This window comes from Gorilla gorilla, chromosome X (assembly GCF_029281585.2).
Source record: "Gorilla gorilla gorilla isolate KB3781 chromosome X, NHGRI_mGorGor1-v2.1_pri, whole genome shotgun sequence".
Lineage (NCBI taxonomy): Eukaryota > Metazoa > Chordata > Mammalia > Primates > Hominidae > Gorilla > Gorilla gorilla.
This window is the reverse complement of record NC_073247.2, coordinates 118,509,420-118,525,177: the sequence shown is the minus strand read 5'-3', so window position 1 is coordinate 118,525,177 and position 15,758 is coordinate 118,509,420. Positions and strand designations below refer to the sequence as shown.

At 40.3% G+C, this 15,758-nt stretch overlaps 1 protein-coding gene across 2 annotated transcripts in view; it reads right to left on the bottom strand.

The window, feature by feature from the left end:
• RNF128 (ring finger protein 128) overlaps positions 1 to 15,758 on the bottom strand; it is a 100,886-nt gene that overhangs the window by 62,983 nt on the left and 22,145 nt on the right. The window contains exon 1 of one of the 2 annotated variants that reach the window (XM_031006140.2): positions 5,031 to 5,779. The exons of the other annotated variant lie outside the window; for it this stretch is intronic. Within the exon in view, the coding sequence (XP_030862000.1) occupies positions 5,031 to 5,514 (484 nt within the window). The 5' untranslated portion in view covers positions 5,515 to 5,779. Of the gene's footprint in view, positions 1 to 5,030; positions 5,780 to 15,758 lie in introns of those variants that run through there. 2 annotated transcript variants of the gene reach the window in all.

The window sequence follows — 15,758 nt, the reverse complement described above, 5'->3', positions numbered from 1 at the left end:
CTATAGATATTACAAAGATTAACAAAACATTAAAATGATTATAATCCAGTAGAAGGTAAAATATGTAAACAAATAATTACCAGCAAAATGCAGAACATACTATAAGAGAGGAAGTGCTATTGGAACAAAAAGATATTACTATACTTTGTTTTGGGTGTGGGCCGTGCTGGGAAGAGGAAAAGAAAGAATTAAGAAAGGCTTCAAAGATGAGGAGGCATTTGTGTTGTATTTTGAAGGATGTGTAAATTTTTGACCAGCAGAGCTAAGAAAAACAGGTCTGTTGGCAATAGCAGAAGCAAAGGAACGTTAGTGGAAAAGAACAGAGAATGTTTAGGGACCAACATGAAAGAAGAGGCATATAAAGCTTTGAATGTAGTTTGGGATCAGATTACTAGGAGTTTTATATGCCATGCTGATAAATGTAGTCTAAAATTTATAAGTAATAGCATATATGTGATCAGAGCTGTGTTCTGATGGCATGGAGGAAGAACTGCATACTAGGAAAAAAACTACTGGAGGCAAGGAGACCAATCAAGAGGCTAAGTATTTTTTCCCATGAGAAGACACAGGAACTGAAAGCAGGGTATTGAAAGCAAGGAAGAAGGAGACATATGTGAGAATGTTTAAAGTGCCAGAATCAACAGGATGTGGCATCTATTTACTGGAGGAGGAGTACTAGGAGTCTGGGATGCAAGTGAGAAGTGTCAGATGCATGAATTAATAAAACAGTAATGAAACAAAAGAGAGGCAAGGAAGGAAGACACTACTTGGGATAGCTTTAAAGAGGTAGTCAACAGCGTCAAATACAGTCCTGCAGAGGTACCAATAAGGCTACATCTGAAAATGGCTTTGGGAATGGTATTTTACATTGGTTAATCATCACTGGCCAATCCCTTTTGAACTTCTCTATTAAAAAAAGATTTATTTTCAAAGTCAACATTCTAGAAAAAGTAGAATAAAACTTAAATATAAAATGGTTGAGAAGGGATTGGGTGGTGATTAAGTAGTACAAACATACTATTCCAAGGTCCTCTGTGAACGGAAAAAGATTGGTAGCAGGAGGGAGAAGCAGTTATTTGAGAAAAGTACAACAAAGATAGGAGGACCACAAGATCTTTTTCCTGTTAAAATTCAGTCTACCCTCCGTACCTAAAGGGATCAAATTAGAATTTCAGGTAATATGGACTTTGAAGTACTCTAGACTGTTCATTTCCAATTATGTTCTACAAACACAGGATTCAACTTTCATTTTCTAAAACATATTTAACTGTGATTAAAACATAATAGTAGCTTCCTATATGTCAGACACTGTGCTAAACACTTTATCTGCATTATCTCATTGAATCCCAGCAACCTTAGGAGGCAAGTTTATTATTATGCCTACCTTACATAGGAGAAAACTGAGACTTAGAGAAGTAAAATAACTGGCCTAAGATTTAAAAAATACTAATTGGCAGAGCACAACCTCTTAACTAATCTGTTCCACTATCTTTCAACAATGTACACAAGCAACTGTGTTATATATCAAACTGTATCCCATTGGAGACCCCCAAATCATTAATTAAACTGCTTGGTTCATTCACTTTTTTTTTACAGCCCTCAGGAATAATGCTTCTCCTGACATCCCTTTGCATATATTTCATGCATAACATTGTAAATGTTTCATGAATTATGAAGGTTGTAGTTCTGCACCGGTCTTTCAATAAATTCATGCCTACAATGTTGACTCAAGGAAAATTGTACAAGCAAGTATACATATCTCTTCAACCTGTGGGTTGTGCTCAATTAGACACCAGGCAAAGCTCAGGCCCATCTGCCTGGCGTAAGCAGAACAGTTTGTTGCGCAATAGTGAGAACATGCTTAACGTGTCTCGTGACAATCTTACATTTTAGATGGTTTTAATGCTCACTTTAAGATTTGGCCACTTCTTATCTGACTTTCATTTTTAAGATAAGAAATTTGAATAGTAATTACACTTTGGAATAAAAATTTTCTCCTAATTTCCTTTCAGGTTTCTGCACTGATTTGATTGAAATATATCCAGAGATTGCAAGCCAAACTGCCAATAAGCATCTGTCATTTGCAATTATTTATCTGTGTGAATCAGAATTTTCTGAATACTCTGCAAACAAAATACAGAAATAAACTGCATGAGTTGATGCTAGGCTACAATTAACTTTTGAAAAATTTTGGTATACATAAAAGTCTCATTTTCCTAATTGATTGCTCTTATATAGTGGAGTTTCTTTCTCCTAAACAAAAATTTTAAAGCAACTGTTCTAAATTAGTTAGGTGGGAATATAGACACTCAGCACAAACTCTAACCAAGGGCAAACAATTCAAGTGCAGGCCCCTATGAGAGTGAGTGAAGAGAGATTTTGTAAACAAAGAAGATACAGAAGGCTTTTCCACATTTGGTGGCCCCTTTGTAATTCATAGCAATATATAATGAATTAATCCATACTTAAATCTCAGTCCTATCTCTCTGCCACTATGATCCAAGATAAGTTTTTGACCAGAGATTAAAAGGAAACCCTAGGCTTACTCTGAGGAATGAGTAAAGCAAACAATATAACACTTTGCAAACAAATATTCAATAACACATGTGGATAATATGCAAAGTGATTTTCCCCCTATATTGAAAAATAGTTTTTCCAGGAGTTCAAGGAGAAATGTGATTCCTTACCTCAAGTAATTTGCTGGTTTTATCTAGTTAGCTTGATGGCAAACTTTGGTATAGCCTTTATCTCAGATAATATTGTTTCTAAAGTATCAAAATGCTTTTCTGAATGTAGTGTAATTTAGTGATCAATATTTAGGGCTTTATTCCTATATGGTATCCTGAAACACAACACCCATAGTTAGATTCTCAGTGTATTCACGTCTTCAAATCGACAGTTGCACAATCATACATTTGTACATTATTTTTTGCATCCTGTTAGCATTAACCTATTGTAACATTCAGTGACTATTATCAGCTGGGTAGTATCTATATATATATATATATATATATATATATATAATCCTTAATAATCACAGCAACATAAATATTATCTCCATCTTACAGATGGGGTATCCAAGGCTCAGTAAAGTTAAATAATCCTACCAAGGACACAAAGCTATTGTGTGGTAAATCCAGAATTTTATTCCCAATCTTGACTAAAATGCCTGTGTTTTTCTTAGTACACCATATTGCCTCTCAGTAAAGTATAAGTAATATGTATGTAGAGGGCCTGGCATATAGTGGGAGCCCAGCAAAAGTTAATTTTATTGTCTCCTAAAACTATCAGATAAATACCCTTAACAGAAGTAAAAGGAAAATGGCCTAAGTAGGACTCTGTAATTAAATACTCTTCAATTACAAATCATTCATGCAAATGAATCTCATTAGAAGACAAAGTCAAACCCTTGCTATTAGACAGTCAACTGAAATATAAAGACTATAAACTTTATTAGGTCTTTATTCTTGATTTTCAGTAACTTCTAAAAGCTACTGATTCATTCTAATCAATGAATTATCGGCCAAGAGAGATACAGTTTCTCCTTTAATCAATATAAAAACTAAAAATCATAGCATTTTAGATCTGAAAGGGATCTTAGAGTTCATCTACTTTTGTTTTGTTTCAGTACACGCTTCTAACTTGGCCTCCACTGCCTATACAATCATTTGACATGTGAGTAACTTGTACAAGGTTACAAAGTTGGTAGAGGCAAAGAAGGGGCTAAAAGAACTCAAATCTCCTGAGTTCCAATTCAGTGTTCTTTCCATTACGCCATCCAGCCACTCAATACAAGTGCTATCTAGGCAGGTTCAGTCATAAGGTTTTAAGAAAAACAGAAAACCTCCAGTAGTCAAATAAGCAGCTTCATCCTTCCAGTGACTCCCAGAAGGCTAATCCTATCAGCTAACCCTTACTGAGAGTGGATGATGTGCTTTACTGCACTAAACTCTTTAAGGCATTATTTCATTTTATCCTGAAGGCAAACTTGTGGATAAGTTTTCTTATTATTCATTCTCATTTGACTGATGAGAGAACCCAGACTCTAAGACTTGAAATAAGTTGCCCAAGGTCACAGGACTAGTAAGCAACAGAGTAGGAATTTAAACCAAGCTCTGACTTGAGGCCCAGCTCTTAAAAACTGTGATACACTGCTATTACACGTGTCTCTTTCTTTTTCTCCATTTTTTTCCCCTTTGTCCTTTAGGGTCTAGGATAACTATATACATAAGGTATGGATACTTAATCACAAATAGGGAAGTTTCTGGAAGGATAACCGACAGGGAAAAATAGTAACCTCATACCATCTCCAAGAATTTAAGAACTACCTGGACTATTTTTTTCTCCAAAGTCTAGGCCTTTGCTATCCTCATGCAGAAACCTCTTCTTTTTCAAGAACGTTAGTCACCTGTTTTGCAACTCAATAACCTAAATCAGATTTTTCAGAAGCAAACAAAAGCACTGATACCAAGTCACTTGGGACTTGAGACCACTGGGCAGAGAAGAACCCAAGAACTAAGCAAAGTTTCCACCAAAATTGCAATGAGGTTAACAGGGCACAGTAGCACAATCTAGTATTTGATACCCAGGAAACACGGAGAGAAAAACAGGGACAGGAGGGGAAAATCTGCTGCCAGTCTGAGGTTAAAAAGCAGAGTGAGGAAGAGATTTCCAGGTGATCTCCTCGGTCATTTAAGACCCGATGCCCACCACCACTTAATCCAAGGCTAGACACCCTTGTGAAAAACCAGGAAAAGGGAACGCAAAGAGCTCAAACAGTCCTTGATTTGCCAGCCTCTGCACCCGGTTTGTTTTACCCTTTTCCACCAGAGAGGCAAATGAAGGATTTTTTTTGCCCAACACCCAGGCCTGGTGAATCTCGGGGAGGACCCTGCCCCACTCCGTGGGGACAGAAAGAGCACCCACTTTCCTTGGGAGCAAGGAGATAGGACGAGGAGGGCAATGAGGAAAATAAGAGAAACTGGCCATGGCAGAGGTCTGGAGGGGTGCAATCTAGTAGCTGCACTCACCCGGGTGAGACATGGGGATGACCTCATTGCGGGTCCCGGGGAAGTTAAAGATGACGGCTCCAGACGCCCCTCTCTCATAAGCCAGATGGATCTTGTCTGCGAAGGTGCAGCCCCCGCCGCGTTGGATGAGGGCCAACCAAGAGACTTGCACGGTGCTTCCCCAAACCGTGGGCACCGTGAAATTCGTGTGCGGGTTACAGGCGTTAAGCGCCCCGGGCCCGTCGGGCGGTACCAGGACCCCAGCCACAGGCTCCAGCGGCGAGTCCTGGCCGTACACGCCCTCCTCGCTCAGCTCCCACACCGTACGGTTCACTCCGGTGTGCGGAACCCGCCAGGACACGTTGAGGTACGCGGTCCACACTGCTTCAGCCCCCCGGGAACCGGGTGCCTGCGGACTCAGGGCCAGCAGGAAGCACCATGCCAGCAATCTGGAAAAGCCGCAGCCACCGCGGCAGGAGACCCCGGCCCCAGGCGGCGGCCCCATGGCGCGCGCGCTCCGCAGTTCCCTAGTGCCCCTGGCACGCGCCCTCCTAGCGCTTGGCAGGACCCTGGTCTTGAGCAGGTGCGCGCCAGGTGTGGAAGGAATGGAGTGAGACTGGGGAGCTGCGAGCTAGGTCGGAGCCAGGAGGCACGTAGCGTCAGCACACAGGTTGCCGCAGATGCAGCTCCTCGGAGCTCCAGTCTTTTCCGCTACCGCGGCTGCCGCGTCGGGCTCTGGGGCTTTAGCGTGAAGCTCCGCCCAGCCGACTGGGGGTAGAGGTGGCTGGGAGGGAGTAAAGGACACTGCGGGATCCGCCTCTTAAAAGGGTAACAGGATGGATCGATGTTAGAATAGGATCTGAGGCTGTGTGGCCAGGTGTGTCGTGTCGTTTTATAAAAAACGGACAGGCGAGGAACGATAAAGTCCGCAAACGTAAAGCTTTCACGCAGGATTCGAGTCGGTTTTGAATTGCAAGAATACATTTTTCCCTCCTAACATTTGCCTAAAGGACATTTCGGGCTTACGGTGCCAGAATGTGAAGTACAGTACTTCTAAAAAGCGCAGATCCAAAGGGTCTGAGTTGTAGTCAAGGGAATTTGGGTAGGGAAGGAATTTGAGTAGAATCAGGCTATTTACTGATTCTCTAGAGGGGGGAAGGGCAGGAAAAGCGCGCTGTTACCCTTTCTTACTGACTTCAAATGGCACCTTTCTCTTTCCCTGCTCCTAAGAAGCCTCATACGTGTGTATTTCCTCACCGTTACCCTAGGTTTAATGTACCGCATCAGATGCCTCTTCTAAAACTAATCTTAGTCTTCACAAAAGAATGACTGTTTTCACACACCTCAGAACCAAGCCTTTCTTCTGCATTTTTCACAAACCTGACTTACCCAAGCGGATGTTCCTGCGCTATTCATGACCTTAACTACATAATCTTTCTCCATTTCCCACTAACTGAAAGGAGCCTGACTCGCCTAGGCGATTCACTCATGGCATTATTACATTACGATTTATCCTTGCTTAAGTATACAATTTTTGTCTACCCTGTCAACTATTATATTTACTAGATGGTTAACAAATAAGCCTTGAATTAAGCTGAATTAATATACATGGTGTCTGATAGTTATGAATAACTTTTGACCTTGGGGAACTTCCCTGTGGCTCAGTTTCCTCATCATCTGTAAAAGGGGGATAATAATTGCACCTACCTCACAGAGTTTTCAGATGATTAAATGAGTTAATACATGTAATAAAGCACTTAGAACAATGCTTAGCAATATAAAAAACACATGTTAAATATTAAAATTATTAAACAGGTTCAGAGACACAATTCTAAAATAATATTAAAGTTGTTAATTTGAGGTAATATCAGAGAAAATGATGTTCAAGATGTTCAGTCTTAGCCACTTTTTCAGTTCAAATAAATACAGTCTACTTTATGCAGCTCAACATTTGTTAAATTTCTGATCAATTACTCCTCTCAATCCCTGGCCCAGCATTTACTTAATCAATGTTATTTACAAAGATTAAGCATGGACCAATTCTGTACTTGATACTCTTATGGCTTGAGAGAAACCTAGAGGAAAATTAACATCATATACCAAACAACACCTAGAACATGAATAAATGTGCAATTTTATGAAACATACACTCTTAGGTATTGAAAGGGACTTTAGAGGTCAAAGTGGGTATATGAGACCAATAGCATGGTACCCCCAAATACTGATGGTAATCTCTGAGATAAAAATTACCTAGGGGAAAAATGGGTAGGACCAACCACCTCTGAGAAATGGTACAATTCCAGAAATTGTCTGATTTTGCTGGTGAAGAGCATTCAAAATTCAATCGATATTACCTGAATGACAGCCAACTATATTGTACTTTGAAGAAACAATGTGTTCAGAAGAAAGAAGGTATTTTATAGCTACAAAAATGAAGTTCAGAGAGACATTTATTAATGTTTGTCCATTCATTATTTTCTTAAATATTTGCTGTACATCTGCCATAACCCATGGGCTGAGCATTGTGGTGCAAAATCAAATAAGACATCAACTCTCCTATCAAGAAGCTCATAAATTAGTTTTGATGAGAAGGACAAGTAAAATGGTAAGTGCAGTATAGAGTGATATATGTATATAGTGTAAGCACTATGATGGAGATATGACAGCGTAGTAGTGGATAACAGAGAAGCACCTAACCCAGACTGAGAAGTAAGGAAAAGCTTCCCAGAGGAGGTTAGACCTGGGCTGAGTTTGAGACAGTTAACTTTTCTAGGCAGAAAACAACACAAGGAAAGACATTGAAATATGAAAAAGAAATGTTAGGAAGCTACAATTACTACAGGCGCAGTAAATGCAAAATGGTTGGAACCTAAAGTAACAGAGGGAGGGTGGTAACAGATCATGTTGGAGAGGTACATGGGAGCCAGTTCTTGAGAGTCCTTTGGGTAAAGCTAGGGAGTTTAGACTTTATCCAAAAACAAGGAGTAATATAATCAGGGTTTAATCAGGGAGTAATAGAATCAGATCTGAAGTTTAGAGATCCTTCTCTGTGGATAATAGATTGGAGGGAATAAGAATAGCAGCAGGGAGCCCATACAGAAGATGGTTGGCAGTGCTACAGGTGAGAGATGAAGGTGGCTTGGATAGACAGGTAGTGGACATGAAGAGAAGTGGGCAGAATGGGAATGTTCTTTGGCGGTAGAATCAACAGGACTTGGTTTGGGGGATGAAAGAGAAGGAGGAGTTAGAAATTACTCTGAGGTTTTTGACTTGGAAGACTAGATGACATTCAATCAGGGAATACAGGAGGAGGGTTTTAAATGTATAGAATGGGTAGAAGGAGAGATGAGTTCACTTTAGATATGTCAATTTTGAGGTGCCTATGATGTAACCAGGTAGAACTGTGTGATAGGCAGTTGAGTTTCTGATCACTGAACACCTACTAAGTGCAAAGCGTGGGAGAGACAGGGGTGTAGAGAGACAAAAGAAACAGCCCTTGCTTTCAATGAGCTCATGGTCTAGTGAAATAATCAGAGAGATAAACTATCAATAACAGTACAGTGTAATACATGTTATGACTGAGAAAAGTATAAGGCGCTAGGGCAAGACGAGTGTGACTGAGTCTTTAAGTACAAATGGAGTGACCCAAGCAAAGAGAGTAAGGATTTTCAGGCATAGGCAAGAGTATATTATATGAGAACTCCAAAGAACATTCAGGGAACTAGCATTCAGTAGTTCGGTATGGTTGGGATATAAAGTTGCAAAGGGGGAGCCAAGGGAAGTGAAGCTGGTCAAATAACTTGTGCCAGAACATGAAAAGTTTAGAAAATTATATATATATATATTTTAGACAGAGTTTTGCTCTTGTTGCCCAGGCTGTAGTGCATTGCATGATCTTGGCTCACTGCAACCTCTGCCTCCCAGGTTTAAGCGATTCTCCTGCCTCAGCCTCCCAAGTAGCTGGAATTACAGGCGCGTGCCACCATGCCCAGCTAATTTTTGTATTTTTAGTAGAGACGGGGTTTCACCATGTTGGCCAGGCTGGTCTCGAACTCCTGACCTCATGATCTGCCCACCTCGGCCTCCCAAAGTGCTGGGATTACTGGCGTGAGCCACCACGCCAGGCCAGAAAATTATATTAAAGAGTATGGACTCAATATGCATGCACATGTGTATACACATACATAAAGCAAATATGGCAAAATGACAACAAGTGATAAATCTAGATGGTGGGTGTATGGGTGCTCATTGTACTTTTTTTTCTACTTTTCTTATACAGCATTTTAAACATTTTGTAATAATGAGTTTAAAATTGTGAATTTATATTGAAGTCAACAGAGTGAATGAATGGTATGATCAGATTTGAACTTAAAGAGATCATATGGATTGTATGAGGACAAGACTGATGAAAAAGAGACTAGTGAGGAGGCCAATATCTCCAGAACTATTCTGGAGGTCTAGACACTTGTGGAATGGAGGTATCAGACTACCATAGCTTGATAACGTGAGTCATTAAAATCATCCTATGAACTCCCCTTGCTCTGAGTTCATCCTCACCAAGCAACCCTACTTATTATCAGTTAGCTCCTCATGTAAATATGCCTACAGGGAGATAATGTACTGATTAGCAAACACTAGTATCTGGTCCACTTGGAAGTTGTACTTCTCATTATAAATTAATCAATTGGCATTCTGGCTTATATATTGGTCTCTCGTGAATTTGGTTAAGTGTGAGTCAGTCCCCAGAAACCCAGTCTCTGGTTATACTACCAATCGAATTTCAAGGCTTACAAAGCTAAGAACCAGATTGTAGATCATGACTGCAACAAAGTACTTCCACTCTATGGAGACTTGCCTGGGTAACCCACTGGTTTTCCCCAACCATATTCCTCTATTTCACTGTGAGTTATTTTCTAACTACAACAGAGCCTTGCTACCAAGAGTGAGGTCTGTTGATCAGGAGCATCAGCATCATCAGGGAGCTGGTTAGAAATGCAGAATCACAGGTTCCACCCAGACCAACTGACTTGGAGCCTGTCTTTTAACATGATCCCCAGGGGATCTGCATGTATATATGTTTGAGGAGCCCTAGGGTAGACTAGAGTATTCCTGACAGGTAGCTAGCATCCAGCATCTGCTTGAACACTCCCAGTGTCAGAGCTCACTACCTCACCAAGCATCCCATCCTGAGTAAGACTACACTTTTCTTGTTGGGAAGTTAATTTAAGTATAGTTTCACCCTGTTTCAGTCCTTCTTCTTCCTTCCACCCTCCTCTTCCAAACCCAGGCCCCCAGAGTTTCCATGCTACTCCCTGGCCATATCACTACTCCACCAGGACCTTTGCTCTGAGCAGTCCCCCTGTACCAGACTTCACCTTATATCTGACAAATCAAATTTACTAGTCCCAAATATATTCCCTCGGAGTCCTACTCTCCCTAAGACTAATAACAGCTACTGTTCATTGAGCATTTACTATATGTTTTACATGCATTATCTCATTTAATCCTCACAAGTATCTATTATTAACCACAGTTTTACAGAAAGGAAAACTGGCCCAGAGAGAATTACAGCAACCTGCCAAAACGCATATAGCTAGGAACAGAAGAAGGATTCCAATGCCGTTCTGACTCTTAAGTATTAATAGCTGATAATTACTTTACTATTTTCCCTCTGGAGAGTGCCATTCGCATTTGGATGTTGCTTTATACCAAAAAGAGAAAGTTCAAGTGAAATGTCTCTTGTATGCATTTCAGGCACTGTGACCATTGAGGGAGATATATATGGGCCAGGATATATATGGGCCAGGAGCCTTTTTGAATTCTTCAAATCCTACCACAAAGGCCTACCCTGCTAAATATTTGTATCAGCAATACTAAACTGAAAGCTGCCCTGAGCGCTTCACTATTTAATGATGAACTGATAAACAGAGCAGCATTCTGCAGGAGCAACAGCAGGGAACCATCGTGGCAGATTTAGCTTCCCATCACACCGACTCTATAGAGATGTTGAGATGGACGATAGTGTTCAGCTTTTAATATGTTTGCAAGAAATGAGACACTATATCTGGCTTCTCACCATTAAATGAATGGCAAGGCACAACTTGGGACAAACAGTATCCTGGCATCTAAGTGATGCTGGATACACAGCTCGACAACATAGGTATAGAGAATGTGTAGACAAGGGATGACAATAAATCTCCACTCCAGGCAGCTGCTGTATGTAGATAGCAAGAAGAAAATGGTGGGTGTGTGGAGAGAAGAAGCAGTCAACAAAACAAAATGAAAAGCCAAAGCATGATGCCAACAGCATACTTCCAAATAACATAATGTCACTTGCAAATGAAGATTAAACCTCAGTCAGCTCAAGTTAGTATACAACCATTAGGAAACAGGGATTCTTTTTTTAAAGCAAAACTTTCATGCACCCAAAGAAAGGACAGAATTACAGAGAGTGGCTTTACAAACAGTAGATATGCTGTATCTAAAACTAAGAACAATCTTTTCATATCCATAACTTTAATAACTACCATTGAGAGCCTACTATGGGCCAGGTACTTTACATATATTAATGATATCATTTGATTTTCACAACAGGTAATGATATCCTATTATAATTTACATTTTTTCAGATGAGGAAAATGAGACTCAGAAAAATGAAGTATCTTGCTGAAGGTCACACAGCTGGTAGGTGGTGGGGTTGGAATTCACACAGGGGTATGTATGACTCCAAATTCCATGCTGTTTTCATTCTGCTATTCTACCTCTACACATACATAGGGAGAACATTATTACAAGATGGAAAAAATGGGTGTTCTTCAGCCACACATTTTACCATGCTAAGAACCCCCTCACCAGAATCCTGCTGAGCAGCCCAGAAATCCTAGATAACAGAGATTATGAGGCCGGGTGTGGTGGCTCATGCCTGTAATCCCAGCATTTTGAGAGGCTGAGGCAGGAGAGTTGCTTGAGCCCAGGAGTTTGAGACCAGCCTGGGCAACATAGCGAGACCCTGTCTCTACAAAACATAAAAAATATATATTTTTAAATAAGAAAGAAAGAAATTGTGTTGGTGGGGGTCATTGCAGAAAACTTGAGCTAAATTGTATGCGCTTGATTGCTACTGGGAGATCAAATTAGCTATCTTGAGTTTAGGGAGGTGATTGAGAGGATCACAGATTGCTGAGAAGGAGAGGGATAAAGAGTGGGGAAAGGCCCAAGGCATGGGGGCAAGTTGAGCAAGGGAGGTGCTGGAAGGAACTATGGAGATGAGTGGTCTTTACTCCCCACTCTGGTATTGGGCAAACCTACCTCGGAAACATCTCATCTCATGCAGTCTCCTATCTTTCCTTTTCAGGTTTCCAGTAAGGTGAAGATTCCAAAATAATTAAACCTGTGACCACAAGAGAATTTCTGTATATCTTATTAAAGAAAGAAAAACAACTATTTGGGGAAAGTGGGAGAGGAAAATGTTTTTAATGAACTGTGCCCTGCAAATATGACCACGTATTTGAGGTTCATTTCCAATCCATTCATCAGATCCAGTATGACACTCAGTATACTAGATCCACAGAATCCCCCCTATTTTAGTCTCTGTTCTTATTTTTAACTCTGCTGTTGACTGGTTATGTGACATTGAGGGAGTCTCTGTTTATTCTTTCTCAACTAAAATGGCAATACTACTGGTAAAAAATTGAACAGATATATTTTGAATCACTTAATATTCCATTAGATGAAAGCCTAACAAATCAGATAGTATATCTAAAATAAATATCTATGATCTTGTCATTGCCTAGGACAAATGAGAGAAGAGCTGTAGAAGGAAGTGGACCTGTCAGGCATGGATAAAATCAGTTTAGTAAATTAGGGAGAAATTAAGTTATTAAAAGTGCCCATGGTCAGGTGCAGTGGCTCACCCCTGTAATCCCAGCACTTTGGGAGGCTGAGGCAGGTGGATCACCTGAGATCAGGAGTTTGAGACAAGCCTGGCCAACACGGCGAAACCCCGTTTCTACTAAAAATACAAAAATTAGCTGAGTGTGGTGGAGCACACCTGTAATCCCAGGTACTCGAGAGGCTGAGACAGAAGAATCACTTGAACCCAGGGGGTGGAGGTTGAAGTGAGTTGAGGTCACGCCACTGCACTCCAGCCAGGGCAACAGAGACTCTGTTTCAAAAAAAAAAAATGCCCATGGGCAGTAATTTTTTTTTTAATCTACAGGCAATGGGATTCTTTTCTGATAGAAACCTAACTTGATAATTTCTAATAAGGCTGGGGCTCCTGAAAAAACAATTTATGAACAAACATCCTTCTACTGTAGTATGTAATCACAATCACCTATTAAGCTAAGACTTACCCTTTAGAAGTTAAAGTCTTCATGAGTGTGGGCAAAGGCTGCCTTTGTATTCCAAGGGGGCAAAGTCACAAATTCACAGCTGCCAACTATATGCATTAGGATTAGTGGCAGCTGCGCAGGACTCAAACTTGATCAATAACTCGGAGTAAACAAGTATCTGGCAATAAGTGACCAGGTGCTAGCACGTAGTTGGGACAACTGAAATTGGCTGCCTTGCCACTCATGATTCACAGAATAATTAAGTTCTGTCACACCAGAATTAGACAAGTGTTATGGTTATGTTGGTAGCAGGAAACAGGCAAGGAACAAGCAGGCCTTCAACAATAAGGTATTTTATAGCTACAAAAATGACTTCGGTTTTGACTTCACCACAAATCATGCAGTATAAAGTACAAGAACTTTAATGGGGAAAAATACTAACGGGAACATCAAAAGGAAAAAAAAAGCCCTGATGCATTGAATCAGAGCACACCCTGGCATCTATAAAATCACATCTCTCTTAGCCGACAATCTTCCAATTAGCTGGGGGGTGGGGGGAGGTACATTTTTTCTAAGCTGTCTCTGTGTAGCTTTGGGTGCAGATAACATCAAAATATTTTATCTTCTTCATAGTAAACTAGTTCAGACACAGAAATCTGTGACTGTTGAATATTCTGGATGTTGCCAACTCTAGAGCCACAGAAAGTCTTTTATCAGAGGCAAGGAAGTGGCTCAGCAATGTTTGATTTTAGAGAGGGGAAAAAGAGGGCAGAAATTGAAACCCTGAAGCTCTTGTTTGTTTGAAGAAGAGGCTCATTAAGTTTATCTTCAATGATCCCACTAGTTCATTAAATGTCTTAGTTTTCTTAGGTGATGATGGAGGTATTTAGAGACCTGATGAGAGCATATGTTTGGCCTCTATACGGTGTTTAGGGCATAGCTCCCTCCTGGTTTTACGGCCTTCTATTGGTTAGATTTAAAACAGAATAAAAACTCTTCAGTACACACATTCCAGTAAGCAGGCTAACATGTGTCAGTGCTTTCAATATGCCCCATGTATGGCATTTTAGGCAGAGGTTTCCAAGTTCTAAGACAGAGGCAATAATCAATTGCTTAAGAGCAGTCTACTAAAGAGTAGATTTATACTGCCTGCTATTGTCCAGTTTGCAACAGAATCTTACCCTTGTCACTCATTGCAAGTTGTAATAGGTAGCAGTGAATAAGTAAAGAACAGAAGACTTTCAATGAAACAGTATTGCTAGGGAAAAATGTGCTAGGGGAATCCCACTTAATCTTTACATTAAGTATACAAATTAAGGAACAAAACATTTTTATCAACCTTAACCCTCTGGGATTTCTAACATAAAATTGTAAGCAGTAACTATCATTGGGCATAGAGGTATTATAATTTTCTATTTTGGAGTTTCAGTGATTTAAAATAAAATTCATCCACTCTATTCATTAGAATAAACATTCTTAGAGCTTCTGCTGTCTACAAAGTTCTACAAATTTGCTGGGGAAGATAAAAACATGAATGCGACAAGGTCCCCCCATTAAAGATCTCAGTTAATAGGGTTAAACTGTATCAAGAAAAGATCTGTGGGTCCTCTCTTTGTTTTTACTTTCACATATCTAGATTATCAGCAATATAAGCTTTAATTGAAAGCACAGTCTGATCTCAATTGTCTACTACTGGAAAAGAGAAGTGATATTAATTTTTCTAGATTATTGTAAATAGCCTTCTAATTGATTTTAGTCTCTTCCCTATTCCAAATCATCCTTCATATTACAGCCAGATTATACTTTCTAAAACCTAGCTATGATTATGTCACTTTTCATTGCATATTGAATACAACATAAATTTCTTTTTTTTTTTTTCTTTTTTTTTTTTGAGACGGAGTCTCACTCTGTCGCCCAGGCTGGAGTGCAGTGAGGCAATCTCGGCTCACTGCGAGCTCCGCCTCCCGGGTCCACGCCATTCTCCTGCCTCAGTCTCCTGAGTAGCCGGGACTACAGGCGCCCGCCACCACGCCAGGCTAATTTTTTTATATTTTTAGTAGAGACGGGGTTTCACCGTGCTAGCCAGGATGGTCTCGATCTCCTGACCTCGTGATCTGCCCGCCTCGGCCTCCCAAAGTGCTGGGATTACAAGCATGAGCCACCGTGCCCGGCAATATATAAATTTCTTAACCTGGAATTCTAGGCCTTCAACAATCTAAGTCAATCTGACCACTTCCTCCTTTACCTCTTCACTGTATTTTACACATAATATATATGGCATCTTTCATACTATATTGCATTTATTTACTTACATGCCTATCTCCTTCATTAGAGACAGTTTCTTGAGAGAAGGGACCATGTATCTTTTTTGTAGCCACAGATCTTACTCTGGCACATCACCTGAAGAGCAAGTAAA